This window comes from Dama dama, chromosome 19 (assembly GCF_033118175.1).
Source record: "Dama dama isolate Ldn47 chromosome 19, ASM3311817v1, whole genome shotgun sequence".
NCBI classification, from domain to species: Eukaryota; Metazoa; Chordata; class Mammalia; order Artiodactyla; family Cervidae; genus Dama; species Dama dama.
In genome coordinates, this window is record NC_083699.1 from 9,593,511 (window position 1) to 9,610,089 (window position 16,579).

Genomic DNA, 16,579 nt, shown 5'->3' on the forward strand with positions numbered 1-16,579 from the left:
CTATCAATTTTCAATCTGACACTGAGATAAGGAAGGTAGGTATTAATGCCCCTCTTTACAGATTAGGAAACCAAGGCTCAGAAACAATATTGATCGACCTGCGCAAGATTCTCCAACCAATAAAGCTTACTGAAACTAACACAACATTGTAAAGCAATTATCCTCGAAGTAAAAAAAAAAAACAAAAACTTGCCAGGTGTGAAATGCAGAACTTATAGACTCCTGGTCTAATGGTCTTTCCACTATACTAGGAAGAGTTCTTCTGATGAGAAAGCGGGAGTAGTTATAATTGCAAGAAACAGGGTAATAGAGATTTAGAAAGGCATATTCTCTGGGGCGGGAAGAGGGGGGGAGGGGTGGAATTCTTCTATTACCCCATTCCCATTTTCTACTTGTCTTAGAGCTAACTTTGTTAATGGAGAATCTCAGCCTTTGCCAAATAATCAAACTAATTTAATAACTGATTGTAATAAAACATTTTGCTAATACTATCTGTCTTAATCCTTAGGGAAGCAACAATGAAATTTATAAATCTGTTAAGCCTAAAATGTATGTGATGGTGGTAATGAAACAAAGCAAAATATTACCAGGTCTATTGTCTTTTTTCTGACACCACCAAATCTCTGATTCTCTGACACCAACTGGGTTCCAATGATGCAATTCAGTTCTGACATGGACCACCTGGAGTTAGCATTGGACCTCACAAGACTCAGGCCCATAGACTGCCCCTATTTCAGATGCCAGCCACAAATGAGGTGCTTAGGCTACCCCATTTCTACCTGACCTATTAACAAATCTGGAAGTTCTGTCAAGGAATAATCAGAATAGGAAGTGGCATGTATGGTACTGGCACAAAGACAGAAATATAGATCAATGGAACAGAATAAAAAGCCCAGAGATAAATCCACGAACCTATGGACACCTTATCTTTGACAAAGGAGGCAAGGATATACAATGGAAAAAAGACAACCTCTTTAACAAGTGGTGCTGGGAAAACTGGTCAACCACTTGTAAAAGAATGAAACTAGAACACTTTCTAACACCATACACAAAAATAAACTCAAAATGGATTGAAGATCTAAATGTAAGACCAGAAACTATAAAACTCCTAGAGGAGAACATAGGCAAAACACTCTCCGACATAAATCACAGCAAGATCCTCTATGACCCACCTCCCAGAATATTGGAAATAAAAGCAAAACTAAACAAATGGGACCTAATGAAACTTAAAAGCTTTTGCACTACAAAGGAAACTATAAGTAAGGTGAAAAGACAGCCCTCAGATTGGGAGAAAATAATAGCAAATGAAGAAACAGACAAAGGATTAATCTCAAAAATATACAAGCAACTCCTGCAGCTCAATTCCAGAAAAATAAATGACCCAATCAAAAAATGGGCCAAACAACTAAACAGACATTTCTCCAAAGAAGACATACAGATGGCTAACAAACACATGAAAAGATGCTCAACATCACTCATTATCAGAGAAATGCAAATCAAAACCACAATGAGGTACCATTACACGCCAGTCAGGATGGCTGCTATCCAAAAGTCTACAAGCAATAAATGGAGAAAAGGGAACCCTCTTACACTGTTGGTGGGAATGCAAACTAGTACAGCCGCTATGGAAAACAGTGTGGAGATTTCTTAAAAAACTGGAAATAGAACTGCCATATGACCCAGCAATCCCACTTCTGGGCATACACACTGAGGAAACCAGACCTGAAAGAGACACGTACACCCCAATGTTCATCGCAGCACTGTTTATAATAGCCAGGTCATGGAAGCAACCTAGATGCCCATCAGCAGATGAATATAAGGAAGCTGTGGTACATATACACCATGGAATATTACTCAGCCGTTAAAAAGAATTCATTTGAATCAGTCCTAATGAAATGGATGAAACTGGAGCCCATTATACAGAGTGAAGTAAGCCAGAAAGATAAAGAACATTACAGCATACTAACACATGTATATAGAATTTAGAAAGATGGTAACGATAACCCTATATGCAAAACAGAAAAAGAGACACAGAAATACAGAAGAGACTTTTGAACCCTGTGGGAGAATGTGAGGGTGGGATGTTTCAAAAGAACAGCATGTATACTATCTATGGTGAAACAGATCACCAGCCCAGGTGGGATGCATGAGACAAGTGCTCGGGCCTGGTGCACTGGGAAGACCCAGAGGAATCGGGTGGAGAGGGAGGTGGGAGCGGGGATCGGGATGGGGAATACGTGTAAATCCATGGCTGATTTATATCAATGTATGACAAAACCCACTAAAATGTTGTGAAGTAATTAGCCTCCAACTAATAAAAAAAAATAAAAAATAAAAATAAATAAAATAAATGAAAAAAAAAAAAAAAACTAAAAACTAAAAGCAGATTTTAATCAGTTAACTACTGCAAAAGGGGAAAAGAAAACTCAGTATAGAACTGATTCAATTTTGAATACAAGTAGGGATTTACAGTCCATGGAATTCTCCAGGCCAGAATTCTGGAGTGGGTGGCCTTTCCCTTCTCCAGGGGATCTTCCCAATCCAGGGATCAAACCCAGGTCTCCTGCACTGCAGGCGGATTCTTTACCAGCTGAGCCACAACAAAAGTTTCTGAAATGCAGTACTTGGATGCAATCTCAAAAAAGACAGAATGATCTCTGCTCATCTCCAAGGCAAACCATTCAATATCACGGTAATCCAAGCCTATGCCCCAACCAGTAACGCTGAAGAAACTGAAGTTGAATGGTTCTTTGAAGACCTACAAGGTCTTTTAGAACTAACACCCAAAAAAGATGTCCTTTTCATTATAGGGGACTGGAATGCAAAAGTAGGAAGTCAAGAAACACCTGGAGTAACAGGCAGATTTGGCCTTGGAGTACAGAATGAAGCAGGGCAAAGGCTAACAGAGTTTTGCCAAGAGAACGCACTGGTCATAGCAAACACCCTCTTCCAACAACACAAGAGAAGACTCTACATGTGGACATCACCAGATGGTCAACACCAAAATCAGATTGATTATATTCTTTGCAGCCAAAAATGGAGAAGCTCTACACAGTCAGCAAAAACAAGACTGGGAGCTGACTGTGGCTCTCAGATCATGAACTCCTTATTGCCAAATTCAGACTTAAATTGAAGAAAGTAGGGAAAACCACTAGACCATTCAGGTATCACCTAAATTAAATCCCTTATGATTATACAGTGGAAGGGAGAAATAAATTTAAGGGACTAGATCTGATAGACAGAGTGCCTGATGAACTATGGACAGAGTTTTGTGACATTGTACAGGAGACAGAGATCAAGACCATCCCCATGGAAAAGAAATGCAAAAAAGCAAAATGACTGTCTGAGGAGGGCTTACAAATAGCTGTGAAAGGAAGAGAAGCGAAAAGCAAAGGAGAAAAGGAAAGATATTCCCATTTGAATGCAGAGTTCCAAAGAATAGCCAGGAGAGATAAGAAAGCCTTCTTCAGTGATCAGTGCAAAGAAACAGAGGAAAACAATAGAAAGGGAAAGACTAGAGATCTCTTTAAGAAAATTAGAGATACCAAGGGAATATTTCATGCAAAGACGGGCTCGATAAAGGACAGAAATGGTATCGACCTAACAGAAGCAGAAGATATTAAGAAGAGGTGGCAAGAATACACAGAAGAACTGGACAAAAAAAGATCTTCATGACCCAGATAATCAAGATGGTGTGATCACTCACCTAGAGCCAGACATCTGGAATGTGAGGTCAAGTGGGCCTTAGAAAGCATCACTATGAACAAAGCTAGTGGAGGTGATGGAATTCCAGTTGAGCCATTTCAAATCCTGAAAGATGATGCTGTGAAAGTGCTGCACTCAATATGCCAGCAAATTTGGAAAACACAGCAGTGGCCACAGGACTGGAAAAGCTCAGTTTTCATTCCAATCCCTAAGAAAGGCAATGCCAAAGAATGCTCAGACTAGCGCACAATTGCACTAATCTCACACGCTAGCAAAGTAATGCTCAAAATTCTCCAAGCCAGGCTTCAGCAGTACGTGAACTGTGAACTTCCAGATGTTCAAGCTGGTTTTAGAAAAGGCAGAGGAACCAGAGATCAAATTGCCAACAGCCGCTGGATCATCAAAAAAGCAAGAGAGTTTCAGAAAAACATCTATTTCTGCTTTATTGCCTATGCCAAAGCCTTTGACTGTGTGGATCACAATAAACTGTAGAAAATTCTGAAAGAGATGGGAATACCAGACCACCTGACCTGCCTCTTGAGAAATTGGTATGCAGGTCGGGAAGCAACAGTTAGAACTGGACATGGACAAACAGACTGGTTCCAAATAGGAAAAAGAATATGTCAAGGCTGTATATTGTCACCCTGCTTATTTAACTTATATGCAGAGCACATCATGAGAAACGCTGGGCTGGATGAAGCACAAACTGGAATCAAGATTGCTGAGAGAAATATCAATAAACTCAGATATGCAGATGACACCACCCTTATGGCAGAAAGTGAAGAGGAACTAAACAGCCTCTTGATGAAAGTGAAAGAGGACAGTGGAAAAGCTGACTTAAAGCTCAACATTCAGAAAACTAAGATCATGGCATCTGGTCCCATCACTTCATGGCAGATAGATGGGGAGACAGTGGAAACAGTGGCTGACTTTATATTTTTGGACTCCAAAATCACTGCAGATGGTGTTGCAGCCATGAAATTAAAAGACGCTTCACTCCTTGGAAGGAAAGTTATGACCAACCTAGATAGCATATTAAAAAGCAGAGACATTACTTTGCCAACAAAGGTCCATCTGGTCAAGGGTATGGTTTTTCCAGTGGTCATGTATGGATGTGAGAGTTGGACGGTGAAGAAAGCTGAGTGCCGAAGAATTGATGCTTTTGAACTGTGGTGTTGGAGAAGACTCTTGAGAGTCCCTTGGACTGCAAGGAGATCCAACCAGTCCATCCTAAAGGAGATCAGTCCTGGGTGTTCATTGGATGGACTGATGCTGAGGCTGAAACTCCAATACTTTGGCCACCTCATGCGAAGAGTTGACTCATTTGAAAAGACCCTGATGCTGGGAGGGATTGAGGGTAGGAGGAGAAGGGGACGACAGAGGATGAGATGGTTGGATGGCATCACTGACTCGATGGACATGAGTTTGGGTAAACTCCAGGAGTTGGTGATGGACAGGGAGGCCTGGCATGCTGTGACTCATGGGGTCGCAAAGAGTTGGACATGACTGAGCAACTGAACTGAACTGAACTGAGGTATTTACAGCCAAGGAGCAAGGTAGGGATCCGTGGAAGAAACACCAGGCAGAAGTGGGGATTTGGGCTAACCCAACCTAATAGGATTCTTCCTGAAACAAAGGCCAAGGTGATCAAATATCACCCGGGGAATAGTAGTAGATGAGGAATTTTATCAGACATTGAAGGTGACTAGATGTCAAGGATAAAGATTCTAGTTAAACCGACTTAGAATTATTGCTACAACTGGATTCTTAAGGGCAAGGCCAAAGGATGGAACACAGTAGAAAAAATGGCTCCAAAGAGCCTGCCTAGAGTTTGTTTAGTTAAGGAGAAAGTCTTTGTCAGTTCCAGTGACTCAGTTTCTAAGATTTATGAGAATGACTTACAGAACTCAGAAAGGTGCTTTAGTTACTATTACCAGTTTATTATAAAGTATACAACTCAGAAACAGCCATATGGAAGAGATGCACAGGGCAAGGTGTGAGGGAAGATATTTACCAATGAAGTACTATTTTGCTAGTTAAGAATTATGTCATAAGGCAGGTAAATGGATAAAGAACTTGTGGTACATATATACTATGGAATATTACTTGGCCATAAAACGGAATAAATTTGAGTCAGTTGTAGGTGAATGAATCTAGAGCCTATTATTCAGAGTGAAGGAAATCAAAGAAAAACAAATATCGTGTATTAAAGCATATATATGGAATCGAGAAAAAATGGTACTGAAGAACCTATTTGCAGGGCAAGAATAGAGACGGGGACATAAAGAATAGACCTGTGGACCCAGTGGGGGGAGGAGAGGGTGTGATCAATTGAGAGAGTAGCATTGAAACATGTACATTACCATATGAAAAGCAGATAGCTAATGGGAAGTTGCTATATAACACAGGGAGCTCAACTGGTGTTCTGTGACAACCGAGATGGGCTGGGGGTGGGAGGGAGGTTCACACGGGAGGAGACGTGTATACTTAGGGCTGACTCACACTGTTGTATGGCAGACACCAAGACAACAATGTAAAGGAATTATCTTCCAACTAAAAAAAAAAGAAAAGAATTACATCATAGGAGACTTCTCTTGTGGTCCAGGGGCTCAGATGCCATGCTCCCAATGCCGGGAGCCCAGGTTTGATCCCCAATCAGGGAACTAGATCCCACATGCTGCAACTAAGTCCTAGTACAGACAAATAAATAATTTTTAAAAAGAATTATATCATCATTAATAAATACCTAGCTATATTACTAACGTAAAGAAAATATTACTATAGTACCTAAAAGGAAACACATGAGACAGTAGTCACTACTCTGTGGGAAAATATGCATATTTAAGGTTAAAAATTATGTATGTGTTCAATTTACTAATTCAATTTCTCTAAAGCTGCCGGGAACACATTTTTAAAACCTCATAGATAAGATTTTTTTTGGAATTGTGATATTTACCCCTCTAACTTAAATTTAAATACACCTACACTCAGGCTCAAGAGAAAGCCATGTATCTTTCACAAGTATTTTTAAGTAAACATTCAGTTCAACAGTCTAATGATACCTTTTGTTCCACCTTCAAAAACTGGGCCAGTTCTTCTACAGTTAGATGATCTTTCTTGTCACTGTAGCTCAAAAGCAACAGATAAAGGTCCCGTCTCAAAGACATCATTTTGTAAAACACACAGAATTCTTCAAAAGTCAGAGTTCCCTGATTCTCATCTGTATCAGCTTCCTGAAAGAGGCATAGAAAAAAATAAAGCAGTAAGAGTTTGAAATAGGAAATTCAGGAGTGGGAAATAATATTTACAATAAAAAGCTCATACCCATTTTGCAAATGGTAAACATGTTCTTTTCAAGAATACATGGATCAATTTAAAAATTGACTATACATTAGGCCACAATAATGTTTCAAATTATAAAGAATCAACTTTATAAAAAGTAATTTCTCTGACCACAATAAATTTATAAAGCAACAAAGAAAGCTTAAAAAACTTTGCCTGGAAACAACCCATTTCTAAATAGGAAATTAGACAGAAGGAAACACATGTACCACATATTAAAACTTGTGTGATGACATTAAAGCAGTAGTTAGAGGGGAACTTGAAGTTTTCAGCTTATTAGAAAGCAAGGTAAATTAAAATCAGATGAGGTAACAATTCAACTCCAAAAGCTATTAAAAAGTTAAGCTAAGGAAAATAGAAGGAAATAAATTATAAACAAAAGAAGAAAGCTAAGCGAAACAGAAAATGAGAAGATATAACATCAAAGGTGAGCAATTAAGCCAAAAGCTGGTCTTTTGACAAAACTAATAAAAGAAATCTTGGAGAAGATTAATCATAAGCAAAAGAGAAAATACATTCACTATATGATGAAAATACTAGTCTCTGATCAGCTTCTAAACTGTGATTCAATCAAATATAATTTTTACCTATAAAAGAATCTCTTAATTCTACATAGATAGCTTATTGCTCTTATAGCCAGCAGCATTATTGGTTCCTCCCTGCCTGAAAAATCCATTTGCAGTTATCTCTAGTTGAAATTATTTGCTCCTAGTAATTATTGAGCAAGGATCTTTTACCACGTACCTGCCTTCTGACTGGCTGAATTTGTCATAAAACCATAAAACTGCTGGGAACATATAATAAATAACCAATCCATTTACATGATCTCTATTCTAAGTGAACACAGTTGTAAAACCAAACAAAAACTGACAGGGAATGAATGGCATTTTGAAATACGTAGATTTTGTGACATATAGTCAGCTGGTATGTGGTTTTAAACATAGCTTTGAAAGTCAAAGTGTGTATAAAAATATATCTCTTTAAACTCTGCTAACTTTGCGTCAACTATAAACAAACATTGAGACCCATATTTACATCACACAGAGTTTCTTTTTGAGGCTGATTGCTGTTTCCTTCTGTCACTTTAAAAGCAGTGATAGATTAATCTACAGAATACCAACAATTTTGGTGTTTGACGCTCTTGGCTTGTAGTCTTTGCATCCTAAGAAAGTAGGTCTAATGTTCATATTTCTGTAGTTTTTTTCAAAACATATAACCCTGGATAGAGAGATGATACATTTTTCAAGATTTCCTTGAAAATGCCTAAACCATTAAGAACAGTACCACTCTGAGATTTTAAGCAATAGCCTCAAAGACTTAAAAGAAGCTATCCATACCCTAACAGATTACTTTTTAAAAATCAATTGAATCTTGCACTGCAACAAGAAGGCAAAGAAAATTCCAGGAACGATTTAATGTGTTTACCAGTAATTCAGTAAAACAAAAGAAAGAAAGAAAGAAAAGAGTATGCTCCTTAAAATAATACTAAGATCCTTGTTCCCATTACTTGTTTCCATTACTCAGATCCCTGAGCTACATGCAAAATCTATGGTAGAAATAATCTACATTTACACTAGAAGCCCAGCTTCTTCTCCAGTCACTCCTTGCTTAAGAAGTCTTTCAATCTTTAAATCCAAAGTCACAAAAGATACCTTAATGCTTTCTTAAAACATCTACAAAGTAGAAGGGAATCTTCCTACACTGCAGGTGGGAATGTAAATAGGTGCAGCCACTATGGACAGCAGTATTCAAGGTTCCTTAAAAAATTAAAAATTGAGCTACCACATGACTTTGCAATCCCCCTCCTGGGCATAGATCCAGAGAAAAACATGATCCAAAAGGATACATGCGCCCCAATGTTCATTGCAGCACTGTTTAAAATAGCTAAGACATGGAAGCAACCTGAATATCCATCAACAGAGGACTGAGTAAAGAAGATGTGGTACATATAAACAATGGAATATCACTCGGCCATTAAAAAGAATGAAATAATGCCATTTGCAGTAGCATGGCATATAGAGAGTGTCATATTGAGTGAAGTCAGACAGAGAAGGAAAAATATCATATGATGCCCCTTATATGTGGTATCTAAAAAGAAATGATACAAATGAACTTACAAAACAAAGAGAATCACAGATTTAGAAAATGAACTTATGGTTGCTGGGGGGAAGGGATAGTTAGGGACTTTGGAAAAGTCATGTACACACTGCTATATTTGTAATGGATAACAAAAAAGAACCTACTTCATAGCACATGGAACTCTGGTCAATATTATATGCTGCTTGGATGGGAGGAGGGTTTGGGGAAAAGTGGATATATGTATATGTATGGCTGAGTCCCTTCACTCTTCACCTGAAACTACCACAATATTGTTAATTGGCTATACCCCAATACAAAAAATAAGAATTTTAAAGTTTGGGGAAAAACAACTTCTCCGAAGTATTAACTTTGAACTCACAAGACTTTTGACATAAACATTTCGTGGTTTATCCTCAAAATACTTGTGCATTAGAGACAAAAGGTAACTGAAGAGGATTAAAACTACAGAAGGAAAAATAGGTCAAAATTTTATGTTACTTCTCTTACTTCCAAAAAGTACTCCCCAGATCATTATTTTTGCAGGTATAGGCTTTGCCCCTCTCTAAAAGTGTGCTCTCTCTGATTTAATCAGGGCTCTCTCTCCAGTACTTACTGATGAACATCTATGAAAAGGAACAGATGGGAGATGGGGCTCACAATAGGATGAAAGTTAGATGTCACAGGAAGTGCCAGGAACATGGCGAACCTTTCCATGTAGTTTACAGACAGTTTACTCTGTGACAACTCAGTTCACCTACAAAGTCCCTCTCTCCATCTCTAGTTCTTTTTATAGTGTGTCTCATTCCTTTCTTTTCTTTCCTTTCTCTTCAGCGCAGTGGGACTAAGTTCCCACAGCGCAAACTATCTCCAGCTTCCAAGGACAGGACCACAGGATGTGACAGTGTAAGAAAGAGGTCACGGATCAAAGCCAGCCTCCATCTTCCATTCACTGTTGCAACCCACCCCTCATGTTGTTTCCGCCCTTGCCACCTCTGATAACATGAGGACAGAAAACAAAGGGAGCAAAACGCATTAACCGTAAAACGCAACCCTCTGACTTAATTTTACACATAAAAAACATGAACTACCTACTCACTTAGCAAATTACTACAACACATGGATTATGTCTATGATTTATTTTCAAATAAAAGCCTTTCCAAAATTAATGTTCTAGTAATTACTAATAATTGAACACTGTCTTTGCACGCATCTTAACTTAACAGAACTCACTTCAGCATCTTAGACAGAAGGCTGAGTACAATCCCACCTGGGGGACACAGGATAAATTTGGGTCTAAGAATTTTCCTCCAGGACTTTCAAATGGGGAAAGAACATCTCATCTAATACCAACAAGCAGTGGAGTGAACTTCTGGAGAGCTCCCTAAATGGCAGGAGTGATACAGCACTTGTAAATCTTACGGATTCTAAAATCCTCAACTCCTCTGAAACAAAACAGAGGGCTCTTGAGGAGTTCCACAAGTGCTATTTTTTCACAGTATTTAGTCTTTATTCTGATCCTCATAACAGACTGTGAGGTTGATAGATGAGATCTTATCCTCTCCAAGGGACTTCATCCCATTTACCCCATTATTTAACTGTCAGGTAAAGTGCTTATGGCAACCCACTCCAGTATTCTTGCCTGGAGAATCCCATGGATGGAGGAGCCCGGTGGGCTACAGTCCACGGGGTTGCAAAGAGTCGGACACAACTGAGCAACTTAACTAACTAACTAACTAAAGTGTTTATAATCACTCTGAAAACGGCAACAACAATATTTTTTAGGAAGTGGAATTGTGGATGTATGTTAAGTTTTGGAAGTTTTCTTTGATGAAATAAAATGCCTCTGTCTTCAAAGAAAAACAAAATGATAGCAGGTAATATTAGCTTCCAGCAAGACAAAATAGCCTTTTGAAATATCTCAGTATACCATTACCCTCCAAAGTGTATCTTATGTAAGGTCAATCCCATTGTGAAAACATACCTGAAACATTTGTCTGACTTTTCTTCGGGGCAGATTGACATTTAGTTTGTGCATCAATTGGTGTATCTCTTCAATGTTCAATAATCCATCGCCATTTTTATCAGCTTCCTCAAAGGTCTGCTTCACCCACTTGCAGAAAAGTCAAGGAAACACTTGCCACTTACACTGTCATCAAAATAAAACTACTTCCACAGAATATGCACAAGGACATTGATCATTAACAACAAACTTGAGAAGAAATTCTTTTGAGGAGACCCCACAATCCACAGGCTCTCAGTGAGTTACTGATAGTGACAATAACAATAAGAATGGTGAGAGGAGGACACAGGAGGTGATTCCCTTCACTGGGAAACGAGGGTCAAATCACATCACCCAGGACGCTTATTTATTGGGTTGGCCAAAAAAGTCTGGTCAGGTTTTTCTGTAACATCTTATAGAAAAATCCAAATGAACTTTTTGGTCAACCCTATATCTCTAAGGAGAAGTGCCAGCAAGATGGTAGGAAGGGCAAAATCCCAGTTAGAATCAAACCCCATACCCACCAGAGACGCTTAGAGGTCTCAAGCAAACCTCGTGCACACCAGGACCCAGAGACCCCACAGAGAATGAGACAGAGCTGTGTTTGAGTGTCTCCTGTGCAGGGATGGGTCAGCAGTGGGCTGCTGCAGGGACGGGGCTCTGGGTGCAGCAGACCTGGGTATGTCATAAGCCCTTTTGGAGGAGATCGCCATTAACCCCACCATAGAGCCACCAGAACTTACACAGGACTGGGGAAACAGACTCTTGGAGGGTACAAACAGAACCTTGGGTGTACCAGGACCCAGGAAAAAGGGGCAATGACCCCACAAGAGACTGCCAGACTTGCCCATGAGAGTCCAGGAGTCTCCAGTGGAGGCGTGGGTCAGTGGTGGCCCACTGCAGGGTTGGGGCCCTGAGTGCAGCAGTGCATGCATGGGACCTTTAGAAGGAGGTCACCATTATCTTCATTATCCTCACCATAGTTTGGCCTGAAGTCAAATAACAGGGAGGGAACACAGCCCCACCCATCAACAGAAAATTGGATTAAAGATTTACTGAGCATGGCCCCGCCCATCAGAACAAGACCCAGTTTCACCCTCAGTCAGTATCTTCCATCAGAAAACTTCCATAAGCCTCTTATCCTTCTCCATCAGAGGGCAGACAGAATGAAAACCACAATCACCTTCTCCATGTATGGATGTGAGAGTTAGACTATAAAGAAAACTGAGTGCCTAAGAATTGGTGCTTTTGAACTGTGGTGTTGGAGAAGACTCTTGAGAGTCCCTTGGATTGCAAGGAGATCCAACCAGTCCATCCTAAAGGAAATCAGTCCTGAATATTCATTGGAAGGATTGATGCTGAAGCTCCAATACTTTGGCCACCTGATGTGAAGAAATGACTCATTGGAAAAGACCCTGACACTGGGAAAGACTGAGGGCAAAAGGAGAAAGGAATGACAAAGGATGAGATGGTTGGATGGCATCACTGACTCAATGGACATGAGTTTGAGCAACTCAAGGAGATAGTGAAGGACAGGGAAGCCTGGTGTGCTGCAGTTTATGGGGTTGCAAATAGACATGAATTAGCTATTGAACAACAACATTAAAAAAAAAAAAAAAAAAATGGTCCACATCAAAAAATCTTTTAAAAAAAGAAGAAAGAAAGAAAAGAAAACCAAACTCAGCTTCAAAATTCAAAGGATAATGAAGAGGAAATGAATGAAGGTGGGAGTAGGTCAAAGGAAGAGGTCAATGAAAAATATTCATCAAGTAGGCGACCTCAGACAGAGAGATTTTCATTTAAGTCAAAATATTAACTGACCTCTTAGTAGTAACTCAGAACATTTATATTTTTAGGTAATTCAAATTATGATTATAGGAGATTATGCCTTAGAAAGAAAATAAAATATGATAGTCTTATTTCTCCTAAAGTTAATCAGAAGTGATTTTCAACTGTAAATATCTGTTTCACATCTTGTTCCCTTTATAACATTTGAGAATAACCAGCCCGGTTCTTTCAAATTCAATTGTTCCTCATAGAGTTCAGGCAGGACCTCATATATGATACCTGGAATTTAAAGGGTGACCCAGGACCCAGGGGGAGAAATAACTGAAGAATCAAGAGTAAAACACTTGGACCAATTACTAGTTAGAACCTGAATCTCATCGTTTCTGTTTTCTGGGCATACAGTGCCCATTGCATGAGCTTTATTTCTTTTGACCATGAACACTGCTCTGTGCCCCATAAAATATTTGGTCAGAATTCAAAGAAATGATTAAATGAGTCCAAGGACAGCTGTATTTTCATCCTTCGATGCTAAACTTCTTTACCAAAGCACCTTAAAGACTTCTCCAGAGAAGAAGCAGGACAAACAAACCCTAAGCACGAATATTCTGCAGAAACAAACGCTTGTGGATGAGTCTGTGTCTGTAAGGCCTTCAGTGTCAACACACGAGCTGGCCTGGACTGTTGGTTTAAGGGATCTAGGGTTGGTAAGACAGAAACAGAAGTAGACTCAGACAAGTAACACACACTAGTTCTGACTTCATTCTGACCTGGCCCTATGACAGTGGGTCACTTATATTACCTCCTGGGGTTTCCATTTCTTTATCTATAATGTCAGTGAGCACAAGTAGATGACCTTGAAGCCCCTTCCAACTCTAAGATTCTATGAAAGAAACACCATTCTCTCAGTAACAGTATACAAATGTATAAGATACAACTGCAGGTAAAAGTATTCTGATACCCCAAAGTTGTCCTTCATAATTAACACATGAGCGCCCAAGAAATCCCTCAATTAATGATTCATAGCCAACACATGATATGTTTAAGAAAAGAAATAACAATTTTACAAAGAAAAACCAGGAGAGTAAAAACTGAATGAAAAGTTCTGGCCTAGTATTTTTTAATCAAAAAACTTCAGGAGAATGTAAAGCATTGAACAGTATTATTTAGTTCAGGGGAAGGTAAACAGGCCCCTGAAGAGGGCCTCATAGCATATATTTTAGGTTTTGCAGGCTATTTGGCCTCAGCTGCAACTACCCAACTCTGCTACCACAGGCAATACATAAATGAATTGGCGTGGTTGTGTTTCAATAAAATTTAAGGATGCTGAACTCTGAATTTCATAAAACTTCACGTGTCAAAAAATTTTATTCTTCTTTTGATTTTTTTTTCAGCCATAGAAAACCCATTCTTAGCTCAGGAGGCCATGTTACAGGGAGGGCCAGATTTGCCCTACAAGCAGAACTCCAAATTTATAGGGAAGGCGTAAGGCTTCAGTTGACAACATCCATAAAGGACTACCTGGAGTCTTCTAGAGGTAATAATTTCCCTAGTGGCATCAAGAGGTAAGGTGGAGAAATCACAGAGGAGGTCTGATGGAGGAATATGGTGAGGCTAAGTGCCTAAGCAGCAGCATCTTTGTATGCTGTGGACACTGTATTTTTAGATGTCGATCTATCTGTGTAGGAAAAGCAAAAAGTCTGCCAGTCCTTATCCCTCTCTAGCAATAACAGCAGCAGCTAGTATTTATAAAATGCTTAATATGAGCCAGAGAGCATTCAAAGCACTTTGTGTAGAACCAACTCATTTGATGGTCACACAGTGAGACAGGGTGGGCACCATCATGATCATCATCACCACGTTCAAGGCTCTGAAGCAAAAGAGTTTAAGTAACTCCTCCAGATACACGGTACATGGCAGCCTTGGAGCTGGACCCCAGACAGGGCAGCGCAGCCTCAGCCATTAACCACAGCACTGGGCTGCTTCTGATAGACAGAGGCACCATATCTACCTCCATCCAACATGGCCATGCTGCAGAAATAACCCGAATTTCACTTTACACTGGATGGATTTTATCCATGCAGTCAGTTAAGACTCATTATTCTCATTATTCATTCACGGTTGAAATTTTTAGGTCTAATTGAAATGTAATAATAATGAACTTCTCAGCTCTGTTCTCCCCAATTAATGTAATTAAATGTACATCTAATCAGGGATGTCATTCTGATAGTAAGACAGTATCTAAACCCCTATCAAACTCTGACAAATCTCTATGAGAATGGTTCTCTGACTCAACATAAATTTATCTATTTTTGACACCAGCTTCCTCTTCACTATTCATTAATTTCCTGTTTCTTTTTCTTTCCTCACTGACACAAACAGCAACTATTCTATATTTCTTATAAAATAGTTCCTCTGTGTGATTCTAGGGTACGCTCACTTTCCAGATAGCATATTTTCAAAATATGCAATTCTTCAGCTGTCAATTAACTCAAATATGAAAACTTTATACTGCTAGTAAACATGAACAAACAAATCAGGTTCAAAAAACTACTCATCTAAAGTAGTATAAATTGAAACTAGAGTATTATAACTGTAGAACATTAAATGTAATCCTCAAGATAACCACAAGACAGTTATAGAATTTACATAAAAGGAAACAATGAAGGAATTTATTTTGCAACCAAAAAAGAAAAAAAAAAAAAACCCACATAAAAAGAAGATGGTCTCTTATTATTCTTATTATTCAAGAAATAAGAGATCAGAAAAAGACATAAGGCATAAAGAAAACAAATAGAACAATATATTAATCCTTATCAATAATTATTTCCATGTAAATCAATTAAACTCCCCAAAAGGCAGACTGACAGGATAGATTAAAACTCCTGACCGACAGAAATTCTCAGGTCTTAAATGTTTGGGGGAAATTTATATTGGACACTTCTCTTTGTCTAGCAAATAAAAGATGTTAATATATTCCTGTTACTGGCATGTGCACGACTATGTTATTAGAAGCCACTTTATCGTTTTCCTGCTTTAAATAGAAATGTATATTTATGAATTCTGCTTGTAGTTTTTTCACAAATAAAATAGTAAAATTAAAAAAAAAAAAAAAACAACTCCTGACCGAACTATATACTGTCTACAGGAAACTCACTTGAGATCCAAAGACACAAACAGATTGAAAATGAAAGGATGAGAAAAGATATTCGATGCAAATCATAACCAAAAGAGAGCAGGGGTGGCTATACTAACATCAAACAATAGACTTTAAATCAAAAGAGGCTGTAAGAGACTGATATTATATATTAATAGAAGTCTCAATAAAACAAGAAGATATAACAATTATAAATATGCATCTATCTAATGATAGACCATCAAAATATATAAAGCAAAAACTGAGAAAACTGAAGAGAGGAAGACTTTTACAGTTATACCTGGAGACTGCACTCACAATAACGGATAGAACAACCAGACAGGCCTAAGGAAATGAATTTAAACAACACAGTAAATCAACTAGATCTAACAGACATATGTGACACTTTACCCAACAGTAATAGCATATACATTCTTCTCAAGGGTGTATGGGACAGTTTCAGGATAGATTACATTTTAGGCCACCAATGAAGTCTCAATAGATTTAAAATGATGGCAGAAAGAAGAAAATAA

At 38.7% G+C, this 16,579-nt stretch overlaps 1 protein-coding gene across 1 annotated transcript in view; it reads right to left on the minus strand.

The window, feature by feature from the left end:
- PLCH1 (phospholipase C eta 1) overlaps positions 1 to 16,579 on the minus strand; it is a 219,331-nt gene that overhangs the window by 74,523 nt on the left and 128,229 nt on the right. The window contains exons 6-7 of the mRNA XM_061168176.1: positions 11,108 to 11,237; positions 6,768 to 6,938 (exon numbers count right to left, since the gene is read on the minus strand). Of these exons, the coding sequence (XP_061024159.1) occupies positions 6,768 to 6,938; positions 11,108 to 11,237 (301 nt within the window). The remainder of the gene's footprint in view (positions 1 to 6,767; positions 6,939 to 11,107; positions 11,238 to 16,579) is intronic.